A 14,872-nucleotide genomic window follows, 5' to 3' on the forward strand; every position below is an offset into this window, starting at 1 on the left:
CTCAGAGGGCCAACCCGGAGGCTAGAACAGAAGAACTCATATTAACTGGGTTAGAAAAAGCATTTTATAATCTAACCACCTCATTCAAAAAAGGCTGAAAGATGGCAAAACTGAATTTCAAGGATGCATACAATTTGTCACAAATTAGCAATGTTTCACCTTCCATTCCGTAAAGATTCTTTTTTGCTGCTTTACAGAGACACACACACAGACAAACACACACACACTTAACCTGCACCAGTTTATGGCCCCAGAGTGTTATATAAACTCACTTCCCAAGGGGTGGAAAGTTTAGCCTTGAGACAGATACTTCCCAATAAGGCAAAGTTGAGACAGACTCCCTGGAGTGGGAGCAGCAAGCCCGTGGCCGTCTTCTCCCCACACAGGCTTCCTCTTCTACTACCACGTCCACAACCGGCCGCCGCTGGACCAGCACATCCACTCCCTCTTGCTGTACATCGTGTTCGGAGGCGCTCTTGGCCTCGTCCTGGAAGTGATCCTCCGGGACAACATTGTGCTGGAGCTTTTCCGAACCAGCCTCATTATTCTTCAGGGCACCTGGTTCTGGCAGGTAATGATTCGAAACCATGCTCCTCACCTGGTGCATGGATGAAGTAGCCCCGCTGAGCGTGTCCAGGAGATGCAGCACAGAGGTACTCCTCCAAGGGGGTCAGAAGCCACGTTTCTGCCTGTGCCCACCTATTGACTTTACCCATGATATCCTGCTGACGCATAAACAAGTGGCGTCTAGGGGCACACGTGGCGAGCAGATGGGGATCTCCCTGTCTGCCCTCCTCAGCGGAGCTACTGATCCCATTTATAGGCTCCACTTGCTAAACCGTTCACCTGCAATGTGGGCCCTGAAACTTTGTCTTAAGTAAGGCTACACTAAAACCAGAATTAACGTAGAGCAATCTCCTGTGCAAAGAGGCCTTTGGATGCTAACAGAGGTGTGGGGAACCACAGACAACTCTGGCAGCCACGGGTGGTGAGGGGGCTTCTCAGGCCAACTAATGGCAAGCCTGGCTTCTCTATAATCCACCAGATTGGGTTTGTGCTGTACCCGCCTTTTGGAGCACCTGAATGGGACCAGAAAGATCACGACAACATCATGTTCATCACCATGTGCTTCTGCTGGCACTACCTGGCTGCCCTCTGCATTGTAGCCATCAGCTACTCAGTGGTTTTCTGGTATGTCCAAGACGTGACACCTTTGGTCAAGTTTGTCCTTCTAACCAATCTGTCCCCAAAAAGTATCACACTGCATCACTTTTGCTTCCAGTGACCCACTTTTCCTAACTAAGCAGTACTAACTAACTTCTAGCACTTAATGAGCACCAACTGTATGCCAGGTTCTGTACCAGGTCCTCTACACCTACAGAAGCAGGTGATAAGGCTTGAGAAGTTAAAGGACCCGTCTGGTCACAGCGACCTGACAGACCTGGTTTTAAACACAGTTCTGATAGATTTCAAGCCTGTGGTGTGATGGGAACCATCACACTGCATTAGACAGGGGTATGGAATCACAGTCCCTGCTCTGTCCCTAAGTCATCCCAAGCTGACCCTTTACTCCTGGATTTGCCCTACTTCCCAGAGACCCATGACAACCAGATAAGACAGCACAGCAGCAAGTGCTCATAAAGTGCTCGCTCCCCAGAGGTTGTCGGAGCAGCCGGAAACCCACAGCCACCTACTGTGTCCCAGCACGTGAAGTGTGCTAAACGGCCCTACTTACTGCTCATTTATGAAGGACGCATGTTATGTTTATAGATGGGGAAACCAAGGCTCTGAAAGACTCACTGGGCGACCTTGATCCAGGTTACCCAATGAGTCAAGGGCAGAGCCAGAGTCTTCAACCACTGAGAGACTTTTAGCACCTGGTACCATCAGTTCTGTCCTCAGAGCTGCGCCTCTGTTTCTTCCTAGTCCCTGATTTCCCTACCCAAAGCAGGGGTACCTCACCCAGAAAGAGTTCCACGCAGACCAAGCAGAAGGGAAATGAGGTCGTGGTTTCTTTTTCACTACCTGGCCAGTGAAACAATAAACTGGGGGGGGAGGAGACCTAAGTTTAGTCTCAGTCATGACATTAACCCTTAAATATTACTGATCATGAGTCCTTTTACCCACGAAAGAATCCTAAGAAATCAGCCATGCAGACGAGCCCTCACGGTCTCTGACAGAGAAAATGCTTTAAGAACCAGAAGGTGCCTCCGTATCCTCAGGTGAGGGAATAAGGGTACTTGCTGGGGGTCACTTGCTATTTCTCTATTACAGCATTCTGACTCGGTCAAAGAGGCCCGGAGAGAGAGAAATCATTGGGATTCAGAAGCTGAAGTCGGGCCACACCTACCAGACGGCCCTCCTGAATGGCTCTGACGAGGAATAGAGGCAGCCATCGGTCCCCAGCGGAGGTGGCGTGGCCTCTGGGCACACACATGGTGGCAAACTATGCAGGTCCCCTCCACTTTAAGCCTCACTGCGGTCTGCTCTCAAGAGTCTGTATGTTTGCACCTCCTCGCTCATCCAAGTGAAGGCTGTGTTGGGAGGGGTCTCCTTTGTGAAGAAAAGCGAGGCGAGCCTTTCCCTGTGTCTCAGGGTGAAGAGAAATCAGACCTGAAAGTTTCAGAAGTGACCTCGTGGATGAATTGAGGTTATGACGCCAGCAGAATTACTGCTTCTGATAATTTAGCCCTTTTTCTCTCAAGAAAGCAGGTACTTTCTTATCAGAAATTAAGTCAATAATGACAGGGCCTTTTATTAGAGCTATAATTCTAATATACATTTTCCAAAATAAAACAATCCACAAGTTTTGTATTTTAAATGTCACTTATTAAACATCTTCTAACTAATCATAATATCCCAGAATTACTGTAATATCACTCACTGTTGATAAGTGACAAAGTTGGGCCAAAGGTGTTTGTTTAATCAGGAAGCCAGTTAGTGGCTCAGCTGAGAGCTGGAACTCAGATGTTCTGACTCCTCAAAAGCACCCTAATGAGAGAGTGCTGACAGGAGCTCTCTATAATGACGTAGAGAGAAAAATGCCCAGTTACAGAAGGCAGAGAATAAAAATCCTGCAAAGGATATGAATCTTGAGCTAGTAATATAAAGTCTTGATAATTGAGTCTTTGTTCTAGGTCTATTCTTTTTTTTTTTTTTAAACTTCCTTCAACAAACATTTATTAAACATCTATTCTGCGCCAGCAGGGAAATGGCTGTAAGGATTAACGAAATGCATGCCCAGCAAGGAACGCAGCCTAAAGGGAGAGATATAAGCAGGGTGACTGGTGCCTTGAGGGGTGGAAGTACAACTGCCGCACATGACAAAGGAGGGGGTAGAAGCAGCAGGCTGCCTGAACAGAAAAAGCACATTCCAGGCACACAGAATCGTCTGCACGAGGGCAATTAGAACAGGAAGGAACACGGAATTAATTGAGTTCTGTAAACCGACAGGACAAATCTGAGAGGTCACATGGACCCACAGCACTGTTTGTGCAGCTCTCCCTAGACTCTGAACCGCATTCTATCTCACAAGCCCGGTACCAAAAAAATCCGGCTCTTCAGAGAGCTGGACCAGCCTAAGGTCACACAGCTACGAAGTCCTAAAGCCAGTCTTCAGCAGGACTCAGAGGCTGGCTTATCGCCTGCTAGGTCCCTCTGCTATGTCACACCAACAGAGCAGAGACCATCCATAGGACGCACTTACGCTCTTCGGGAGAAACACCGTACATATGTGAAAGGAAACCCCCTCGGTCAGCCAGCATCTCAGAGTTGAGGTCACATCTTAGAGAGGGGTAAAGAATGAGCTATTGAAAACGATGACCGAATCATGAGAAGAGAATCATGAGAAGAGAAGCTGAGGGTACCCCTCTCAGGCCCCACTTTGGTCTGCCTGCTGAGTAGGAATCCAAACATTCATTCAGCAAGTTCTGGAGAATCTATTCTTGGCAACTAATGTAATTCGTGTTCTTTTCTGGAGTTCCCTGGTGGCCTAACGGTTAAGGATCTGGCATTGTCACTGCCGTGCAGGTTTAATTCCTGACCACGGGAACTTCCATATGCCATGGGTTCGGAAGGAAGGAAGGAAGGAAGGAAGGAAGGAAGGAAGGAAAGAAAGAAAGGTGGGGGAGAGAGGAGGCAGACCACTTTAAGGAAATGTAGCATTTTCTCCAGAGTGAGGGGCTGAGGTGTGATGATCAGATAAAGAATATTAAAATTTTCTTTGATGCCCCTTTCACAGCATGGTTTGGAAGTGATCAATCGTGCATACGTGTTCTTACGTGTGGTAATAAAGTACAAACCCATCACAGTGCTAGTCACCAGATCTACTGTCAGATACATGGTTTGAATAATTTTACCAGTCTCTGAGCCAACTTCTTCTGGAACTGCTCTCCCCAAAACACCCACCACAGAGACTATGTCTCTACAAGACCCCCGAAGTCTGCATCTAAGGAACCACAACTGGAGCAAACGGCAGTCACGTCACCAGAGTAGCTCCGACGGGGGCAGCCATCCTATGGTACCCGCTGACGGGCTGGGCAGAAGTACCAGACCACACTCACCAGGCCGCCACCCCTACAGTGGTATCCTGAAACATACCTGTTTGCTAGGATGTAAATGCCCCCAGGCACCAAGGACACGGGTGGAGTCAGGTGACTTCAGCCAATAAAAGTGGGGGGTAGGGTTGAGGCTGAACAAATTATGAAATCATTTGTTAAGTAAATTCAGAAGGGGTTTGTTTTAACCAGCAATAAACACCAGAGACAGGATCCCTCAAATTTCTACCATCCCCTCATTCGGAAACCATCACATGGACTTCTGACGTGAGATGTGCCCTAGGAAACAACGCCATGCAGAGGCACTCTCCTCCACTGGGTCCAAGGCCAGGATGTGTCCTTCACCGCAGCCTCTGCCTCTCTCCGTTACCAGTCTTTTTGAAACGCCAGCCCCCTTCCACCCATCGAGAGCTCCATCTTACCTCTGCCAATTCATCCCGTGCTCTGTAATCCGGGCTCACCACTCCCAGCTCTGGATGGTCAGCACGTCTCGGCAGGACACACCACGGCCCCCTCCCCACAGGAAGGCAGCAGCCAGGGCCCCTGACTCAGCATCAGAAGGGTGCATTTACATCTCGGTTCTCTTTAGCTTTGGCCCACTCTCACATTTTCTCATAGTTAAAACAGGGATGATGTCTATTTTATAGAACTGCTTTAAGAATTAAATGTCTGTAAAACCACTGTATATTCAGCCAGCTGCTCTAACCTTCTCTGCACCTCTGCAACTTGCCTAATCACTCAACTCCCACCAGCACCCCCTCTACATGAAGTCATTCCAATTCTTGGCCCTCCAACTCCACTTTCTCACCCAGACCCCATCAAAGATCATCACTAAATTTCCATGGGTTAGAGATTTTTTTTTTTTTTGGCTAAGCCTACAGCATGTAGAAGTTCCAGGACTAGGGATCAAACCTGAGCGACAGCAACATCAACGCTGGATCTTTAGCCCACTGAGCCACAAGGGAACTCCCAGAAACATACTTAAATAACCTGGATACTTTCAAGACCGATAGAGAAGCCCTGTCACTGCAGAAAAGCTTTACCATCCAACCCCTGCTCCAACATGAAAGAAGCAGATATTGTTAACAACCAGTCCTTTTAATTACATTTTAAAATGTCATTCTGAGTGCTGCCTGTAGCTTGATGAAGGCTGAAAACTGAAACAGCCAGGATCAAATGACTGTAAATCCAGATCCACCTCTTCTGTGGCCAGTGCTACCTCGTGGCCACAACCCCTCCTCTTCCCGCCTCCTTACCCCAGCGAAGAAGTGAGCAAAGTGTTACTTAACAGGCCACTTGAGAACTATTTTGGGCGTGAGGCCACATGGTCTCTATGACACTACTCAGTTCTGCCTTCTAACTAGAGCAGCCATAGATAATACATAAATGAAGGGGCGTAGGCAATGTTCCCGTGTAAAATTTTATTTATAAATAGGGTAACCCAAGGTGTTTGCTGACTCGTACTCTGGTGCAAAGCTAAACGTATAATCTCTGAACTACAATGAAGTCTGTGCTGCAAAAGCAGCATCTCTGCTGGCGTTTGCCCACTCTGTCCACTGGTCCTGGACTTGTGTGTGGACAGGCTTGCTTAGGAGGGCAAAATCAACAGGCAAAACCAGCAGATACAGACCACCATCAAGATCCTGACACCCCAACTTTAAGAGCTGCTGCCAAACTACTCATGTTTTGGGGAACCCACTCCCTCACGCCCCACATTTCTCCCCCATCTTACAGCCACTCCATCACCATGCAGATGGCAAGTCAGCCACCAACTCACTGAGACTCTTACTTTTCTCTCATTCTGGTCAAAAGAACAAGTAATAGGTCTGGGGCAGGCGTAGGGGTGGGCCAGGTTTCTACCTGAAAAAGACCTGTTGCATAAAAACATTTGGAAACAGAACTTGGACCAGACCACCAGTCATAGAGAAGACCAGAAGCTCAACACAATCCCCCGCCTGGCGTGAGGCCCATTCATCGTCCGCACAGGGTGTAACCGCCCACCCGCCTGCCTGCCCTCAGGGCCCTGCTCTCAGAAGGCAACGTGGCTTGTGTGACCTCGACAGGCTTACACAGCCCCACCAGAGAAGCTTCTCCTGGACTAGATACAACAGACCTCGGAAGCCCAGTGAACCTTTCACAGCGCACTCCCCTCGGGGCGGCAGCCGTGCCATCATCCCACCGCTGGCCTTCCTGAGGCACGATGCAGCCACCTGGCTCCCTCCTGCCAGCCAGGAGGGCCGACTGGGTGTGGCGTCCACAGCAGCCGTCCTCCTCCCTCAGCATCACTGCTGCTCAGGTGCCTGTTTAGGAGACGGAGCTGTGGTCACGACGACAGTGGAGACCGCTTTGGAGGAACCAGAGGCTGTTCCCTGTTGAAGATGGGATGCGGGGACAGTCTGGATGCGCACCTGCGTGCAGAGAGAGAGGGTCAGGTCCACAGATGGCAGGCGGGCTCACCAGCCAAGGGCAAGAGGCAGAGAAAGAGGAGAACCAGATGCGGTGACAGCTGCCTGGAGCTCACCTGTGTGGCCTGACCTTGCTGCTGAAGCTGCTGCAACTGCTGAGCAGTGAGGAAACTCACCGGCTTGTTGCCGGCAATGAGCTTGGTACCCGCTGGCATGGTGGTAAGGATGATGTTGCGGCCCAGCCCACTGAGGCTGCGGAGGGAAAGCAAGAGTGAGGCACACGATGGGGCAGGGCACCCTCTCTGGCCCAGAGAGAAGCCAGGCGCTGGAGGAAAACGGGGAGGTCTGGTGCCCAGAGAAAACCCTTGCATTCTGGACCGAAGTGGAAACCAGCTGGTGAGACCATCTTTCTTCCAGCACCTATGCTTCCCAGGTCAGAGGAAAGAGGAGGGCCAAAGGTTCCCAGGGCTCTGGATGCAATGGCCCTGCATCCACATGGCGACGGGCAGGGCCCCGGGCTCCTGACCAGAAACCAGCCCCCAAAGCAGCTGCTCTGAGCCTAGCAGACTGTCTTGTCACACCCTTCATCCTTGTCTAAGTCAGAACCACAGTAAGCCCAGGCTCCCTAGGAGGCCCTTACCCTCTGAGCCATCACACCACAGGGCTCCCACGTCAAGGCAAGGCCTTCTCTAACACCCACTCTGGGAACTACCACCTGGGCTATGTCAGCACCACCCCACCCCAGCACCTCCTGTGCCTTTCCCTGCTCTTTCCTCAGAGCACACAGCACCACCCCCGGTGGTATTTCACCATCTCTCTCCCCACTCACTCTATGGTATAGGCCTGAAGACAGGACAGACTTCTATTTCAATTCCTGCTGTGTCCCCAGCACCAAAAACAACACAAGGTGCTCAAAGAAACACTGCTGAACACAATGAAGGAACCCAGGACACCAGCCACCTTCCTGTCGTGCCCAGAAGTCTCCAGTGGCCCTGCCCATCCCTCACCACAGCACTTACTTGGCCCCGAGGTTGCCTTTGATGATGGGGGCTGTGACCACACTCTTGCCCTTCATGGGCTGGCTAATGACAGACAGGGGAACCGTGATCCGTGCAGGCAGCTTCCCCTAAAGAGAAAAGGCTGTCAGGTTTAGGGACAGGAGGAGGTAAGGACCACTGTCCAACATCTCCTAGGGGCTGTGCCAGCCCAGGGTCCCCCTGCCGCAGCTGGGGCTCACGTCTGTGCTCTACTGAGGATCGCCTGGTCGGGGAGCCTCTCTTTCCTGCCACTGGAAGCAGAGCACTCACTGTCTGCTGTCATCAGGAGAAAACATGCGCCTGAACCACAAAGGGAAGCAGCTGAGCTCTCAGACAGGAGAGTCTTATTCATCCAGTTACTCCTGACACTGGGACAGGGTAACCATGTGGAATGACTCAGGGAGGGAAGAGTTAATACAGCAGGTGCATAATTGCTGCTCCCTGGAGCAGGCGCACTGTTTGGGAGCTCAGCGCAGGGCAGGTTCCCCAGGTGCTCTGTTTCTCCCAGAAATGAGGGAGGTTAGTCAGGCACCACCAATAATAAACTCAGCCAAGTGGAAAGTTCAACCCCAGCTGGCAAGGCCGGGGAGAAACACAAAAGGATGGGGAAAGGCCTGGTGTCTTTGGGGTTACACAGGATGGCTGGGCTCCCATTACTAGATCGGCCTGTTTTAAGGCTGCTGGGTCTTTAACCCTTGACTGGTAATAAAATTATATTTACATACAGTAAAAACCTTGTATAAATCTGACTTCAAAGCATCCAGGGAGTTCCCATCTTGGCGCAGTGGAAACAAATCTGACTAGGGACCATGAGGTTGTGGGTTCGATCCCTGGCCTTGCTCAGTGGGTTAAGGATCCGGCGTTGCTGTGAGCTGTGGTGTAGGTCAGATCCTGTGTTGCTGTGGCTATGGTGTAGGCTGGCAACTGTAACTCTGATTTGACCCCTAGCCTGGGAACCTCCATATGTCCTGGGTGCGGCCCTAAAAAAGCCTTCAGGAGTAAATCTACATCCCAGGGCACCACCCAGGTCTCCAGATGACTTAGTGTGTAGCTCATTAGAATGCACTGTCAGCAGGCAAGAAAAAATGGCCTGAAGGCGCTTCCAGGTTAATCCACTATGGCTGTATTTTCTTAAGAATGTCTGAACTGCTTAAAACATTTCAGACCAGCAGTCCATCAACTGGAATTACCCCTTCCTGAACTAGCCTAAACAGCTGACGAGACAGGGAAAAAAGAGCACCATTCAATACCTCCTGCCCCACCAAATGCTCTTGGGTTAATAGTTACTCAGATTGATGACCACAGGGAAGATGCCCCTGGATAGGCCTTCTGGTGTTAGAAGGACTCAAGAGAAACAGAAGAGGATCAAGCAAGCACTGTTTGCTTGCTTCCTAATTTTAATCTAATATGAGAACCTAAACAAACATTTCCTTTAAAACCACAGGGTGGTTGGCTTTTCCAACATATGTCCTCCTCCCTTCATCACTGCATCTTTTCCACATTACAGAAGTTTTATGGCACGGCTTGCTTAGAAAAGTTAAGACTGTTTTTTTTGTTTGCTTTTTAGGGTCGCACCTGCAGCACATGGAGGTTCCCAGGTTAGGTATTATACTGTCCAGATACACTTACCCTCCAGAGCGATGCCCCTTATCTAAAAGCTCAAGAATAAACACATGCACCCAGAAACACACCTGCTGATATGGGAATCTGGTTTATGATAAAGGTGGTACTTCAAGTTGTTGGGGAGAGATATACTAGTCAGTGATGCTAGAATAATTTGAAAAATATAAAATGAGATCTATGCCATATGCCATTCACCAAAAAAAAATATACTTAAAATGGACTTTTCAGTTATACTTTTCCTAAAACAAAACAAAACTCTAAAAATACTTTATGAAAATGAATGCTGACACCTTTGTAACCCTGGGAGGTTAGAACGGCACAAGACATGAAACCCAGGAACCATAAATGGAAAAGTTGACGGATGTAATCTGATAAAATACCTGTAGAGCAAAAGGCTTCATACGCAAGGTTAAAAAGTGACAGACTAGAAGGAAATACTTTCTACACATACAAGAACTAACATAAGGATAAAGGTTGGTGCCAGCTCCCACAATGTGAAAAGGCCAAATACCCCAGAAGAAAACTGGCAAAGACCGATTCACACCCCTGGAGAGCCTACACCAATCACTGGATGAATGGATGCCCATCCTCACTGAGGATCAGGGAGAGGATAAAAAACTCTATTTTCACCAGTAAGATAAGGACGTAAAGTGTGGGGAAAAAAAAAAAAAAAAAAAAAAAACCCTCAGGATATCCAGCACTGGTTAGGGTATGTGGGAAACAGAACACTAGCTGATAGGAGTATAAACTGATATGGCCTTTTTCCTAATAAAACTGGAATATAAGAACTTCCATTATGTGCACCCCCCAACCCCTTCCAGGGACCTCCAAAACACTTACACACGTTCACACACAAACATTCACTGTAGCGCTGTTTTTTAACACGATATCACAATATCATTAAAAGGGCATAGTAGGTGTTCCCGTTGTGGTGCAGCGGAAACAAATCTGACTAGTAACCATGAGACTGCGGGTCCAATCCCTGGCCTTGCTCAGTGGGTTAAGGAACTGGCACTGCCGTGAGCTGTGGCACAGATTGCAGATGTGGCTCGGATCCTGTGTTGCTGTGGCGTAGGCTGGCAACTGTAGCTCTGATTAGATCCCTAGAGCCTGGGAACCTTCATATGCTGCAGGTGTGGCTCTAAAAAGGAGAAGAAAAAAAAGGCATAGTCAGTATCTGCGTAGGATCTAACAACCCCCAAGACATATTTTTATTTATTTATTTAGCCTTTCTGACTTTTCTAGGGCCGCAGTCGCGGCATGTGGAGGTTCCCAGGCTAGGGGTCGAATCGGAGCCGTAGCCACCGGCCTACGCCAGAGCCACAGCAACGCAGGATCCGAACTGCGTCTGCAACCTACACCACAGCTCACAGCAACACCGGATCCTTAACCCACTGAGCAAGGCCAGGGATCGAACCCGCAACCTCATGGTTCCTAGTCGGATTCGTTAACCGTTGCACCACAACAGGAACTCCCAAGACATATTTTTAAATAAACAAGGCAAATCACAAAATAACATATCAATTGAGGTCTCTCATAGAGATTAAAAAAAAAAAAAAAAAAAAACTAGGTGTATAAGTACGAAGATGCTCAGAAAAAGAAGGAGGAAGATAAATGCCAAATTACCACCAGTCATGAGCCCTCCAAAGGGGGAATCAGGATAATAAGAGAAATTTCCTATCTACTCTATCTACATCTCCACTGTTTAACACTTTTATAAGAACATAAACCTGTACTATACTTTCATAAATTTGTTTCGAAATTAAACAACAAAGTATTTTAGAAATAAGCTGGTTTGGGAGATCCTGTCATGGCTCAGTGGTTAGCGAATCCGACTAGGAACCATGAGGTTGCGGGTTCGATCCCTGGCCTCAGTGGGTTAAGGATCTGGCCTTTCCGTGAACTGTGGGGTAGGTCACAGATGGGGCTCAGATCCCACAATGCTGTGGCTCTAGCGGAGGCCAGTGGCTACAGCTCCAATTCAATCCCTAGCCTGGGAACCTCCATATGCCACGGGAGCGGCCCAAGAAATGGCAAAAAGACAAAAGATAAAATAAATAGATAAATAAGCTGGTTTGGGTCAAATGAGGTGACAGACTGGGCTTGGAGTCGGCACTCCTAATGAGAAGTTCAGTACTCATCAGACTAACGTTACTCACGGCCTGGGACGTGGAGACAACCGTGGTGCTGACAGGGACCTGCCGCACGGTGGGGGCTCCTGCCCCGATGCTGATGGGGGTGTTGGCAGCCCCGGAAGCCACAGCCACAGTCTTGGACACGGCAGCATTCACGCTGGGCAAGGACACTGCGGAAGTATGGACAGTTCCAGACCCGCTGGCCATGGAGGCCCCTTGCTTGGCGTGAGCAGCCACCGTGATGGTCTGGCCTGCCTTGGGAGGCATCACGCCCAGGCCCTGCACGATACGGATGGTGGCAGCCGGTTTTGCCTCAGAAGAGGCCACTGTGCTTTTCCCCTTCTGGTCTGCCACACTCACACCCAGTGCTGGCATCAAGCGGAAAGCAGAACTCGAGGCTTCTGTTGGCTTGAGGTCAGGAGTCACTTTGACCACAGTGGTCCCTGCTGGAGTGGACGAAGAGGCACTGGCTGGACTGGCCTTGGCAGGGCTGTCAGCGGCATGGACTGGAGTGGAAGTGACATGTAAGGTAGCAGAGATGCCTTTGCCTGCAGTGCCACCTCCTGTCCCAAAGAGGTCCTGGGTCAGTTTGACTGTGGTGACCTGGGACTTGGCCAACGTGGCCATCATGTCTGGAGTAATTCGCAGAACCGTCTGGCCTTTGGCGTCCGTGGTGATGGAAGAGGGTGGCAGACGCAGAACATCCTTACCCTGGATACGGAAGTTAGTGGCTGTGAGTGGGATGCTGCTGCTCGCCTGGGGCTTCACGCCAAGCTGCCCAGTGATCGCCACCTGGAGGAGAAGGAACAGCACTGACGCAGTGTTCCAGAGGCTGAAGTGGTTATGGAGAGTGAATGGGAAACCTCCACTGCAGGAAATGCACTTCATATATTTTTCTTTTTATTTTGAAAAATGGAAAATACTCACTCAAGTAGAAAAGAGTCTAACAAATCCACGTACCCATCATCCAGCTTGAAAGGTCATCACACTTGGCCAATTTTGTTTTATCTAATCTGCCTCACTCTTCAGGGGGAAGGGTAGGAATATTTTGAAGTAAACCAATAAATATCATTTCGCTGATGAATACATTCGTCCCTCAGTACCCCTGGCTACTCAAGTCCCTTACATGAAATGGTGACGTCAACCCTCCACACCTGCAGGTTCAAAATAATTCGATCCACAGTGGGCTGAATCTGCATATACAGAACCCAGGAAAGAGAGGGCCGACTGTGCTTCTACATATCTCTAACCTAGAAAAGGACTTCTACATTAAAAAATAATCACCGATCGCCTAATAACCTCCAATAAATATTACAATATGTACGCACACTTCCCTTGTCTCAAAGATGTCTATTTATGGCTGCGCCAACCTTCACTTGGCGAGCAGCTGCATGGCGCCAAAGATATAATAAGCTCTGGAGCCTGACTCCCTGGGTTCCTAACCCAACTGCTGCCTCGGGCCGATGTCCATGTGTAACAGGTGCAACCCTCCTAGCCAGGGGGGCTCTCCCTGCCTCATGAGCCACCTGTCTCCTGGACCACTCGCTGCCACCAGAATGCAGTTCCCATCCTAAAACACAAGCCCTGCTTCACTCACATCCCCACTCCAGCCCCAGTTCTCTACTCTCTTCAAAGACAAGACGTCTAACAATTACCCACAGTCACTGTTTCTGCTTCCTGGTCTCACACTCTCCTTTGAACCTGTGCCCCAAAGGCCACAGCCCACTGAGCCCAGTCAGGTTCACTTATTATCCATGTCTGCTGAGTGGCCCATTCTCCGGCCTCGCCTCACTCACCTTCACACACTGATGCCGGGGATGACCTCGTGAGCACACTCGTTTCTCCCGGTCTGTCTCACACCTCAGTGTTCCCTTCCATCTCAGTCAACGACAGCACCATCCAGCCAGGCACTCAAGCCCAGAGCCACAGGGTCATTCCTGACCCTGCATTCAAACCACCAGGCAATCGCACTGCTCTGCCATCAGCCCCACCCTCCAATCCTAACACCACCCACCCGCATGGCTGCAACTCGCTCCCACCCGAGTTCCCCGCTCCCACTCTTAGACCCTAAAGTCCACTCTGTGCAAAAGCAGGGGGTTCCGTAAATCAAGTTATCCTGGCTCACGATCTTTCAATGGTTCGCATCACATTTACGTTAAAAGTGAAGTGTGACACGACAAAAACCGGCAACCTCGCCTTCTGACACTTTCATGCTTGCTCACAAGCTTCGCCCACAACAGCTTTCTTATTGTTCCTCAGACGTCCTCCTGACTCCAGGCCCTTTCACCTGTTGGTCCTCAGTCAGGAATGCCTTACCCCAGACAAGCACAGCCCAGCACTCTCCTAACCTGGTTCACCTCTCCTGAAGGCCCTCTTCCCAGACAGGCCTTCTTTGACCCCCCTCCAACTTCGCACACCCTCTCAACCCTCCTGCTGCCCAACTCTCATGGCCCCGCTGTACCTGACCTGGAAGTACTTGCTCATCCCCTGGCTCTGACACTGAGCCTCAGGGAGGCGAGGACCTGGTCTGTGCGATGCACCCCTCAATCCCTAACTCTCTGGACAGTGCCTGGCACACAAAGAGCACTAAGATTTGTTTGCTGGGGGAAAAAAAAAAAAAAACGTTATTTCTCATTAGGGGTTCCACTTCCACATCTGTAAAATGAGGACAACAAAAGTGCCCACCCTGTGGCTTCTGAGAAGGACGTTATTTAGTATGTGTAACACGTTCAGCACGGCGCAGGTACATGCGAGGCACTCCTATCAGCACCCAGTGCTACTCTGCCCAATAATTCCTTGCAGTTTAACAATTATCCTCATAGCTGCACAACCAAAAAGTACAGGTGAGGTGTGTTCTACCTCTCTGAGTATAAACTGAAATGCCAATAAAGTCCATCAAGTTATTCCATAGGATTTTTTTTGGGGGGGGGGCGCACTTTTTAGGGCTGCACCGGCAGCATATGGAAGTTCCCAGGCTAGGTGTCGAATCAGAGCTGCAGTTGCTGGCCTACACCACAGCTCACGGCAACGCTGGACCCTTAATCCACCGAGCAAGGCCTTATGGATACCAGTAGGGCTCATTACCGCTCAGCCACGATGGCAACTCCCATAAGATT

At 49.7% G+C, this 14,872-nt stretch overlaps 2 protein-coding genes across 5 annotated transcripts in view; one reads left to right on the forward strand and one right to left on the reverse strand.

The window, feature by feature from the left end:
- The window catches only part of TMEM45B (transmembrane protein 45B), a 28,296-nt gene extending 25,482 nt beyond the window's left edge, over window positions 1-2,814 (forward strand). Inside the window, exons 4-6 of the mRNA XM_047753369.1 lie at window positions 387-571; window positions 1,046-1,191; window positions 2,275-2,814. Of these exons, the coding sequence (XP_047609325.1) occupies window positions 387-571; window positions 1,046-1,191; window positions 2,275-2,386 (443 nt within the window). The 3' untranslated portion in view covers window positions 2,387-2,814. The remainder of the gene's footprint in view (window positions 1-386; window positions 572-1,045; window positions 1,192-2,274) is intronic.
- A 3,148-nt stretch (window positions 2,815-5,962) lies between these two features.
- The window catches only part of NFRKB (nuclear factor related to kappaB binding protein), a 38,720-nt gene continuing 29,810 nt past the window's right edge, over window positions 5,963-14,872 (reverse strand). For all 4 annotated transcript variants that reach the window (XM_047754314.1, XM_047754313.1, XM_047754312.1 and 1 more), the window contains exons 23-26: window positions 11,781-12,548; window positions 7,981-8,087; window positions 7,078-7,213; window positions 5,963-6,964 (exon numbers count right to left, since the gene is read on the reverse strand). In XM_047754314.1, coding sequence (XP_047610270.1) covers window positions 6,839-6,964; window positions 7,078-7,213; window positions 7,981-8,087; window positions 11,781-12,548 — 1,137 coding nt within the window. In that variant the 3' untranslated portion in view covers window positions 5,963-6,838. The remainder of the gene's footprint in view (window positions 6,965-7,077; window positions 7,214-7,980; window positions 8,088-11,780; window positions 12,549-14,872) is intronic.

This window comes from Phacochoerus africanus, chromosome 11, assembly GCF_016906955.1.
Source record: "Phacochoerus africanus isolate WHEZ1 chromosome 11, ROS_Pafr_v1, whole genome shotgun sequence".
Classification (NCBI taxonomy): Eukaryota; Metazoa; Chordata; class Mammalia; order Artiodactyla; family Suidae; genus Phacochoerus; species Phacochoerus africanus.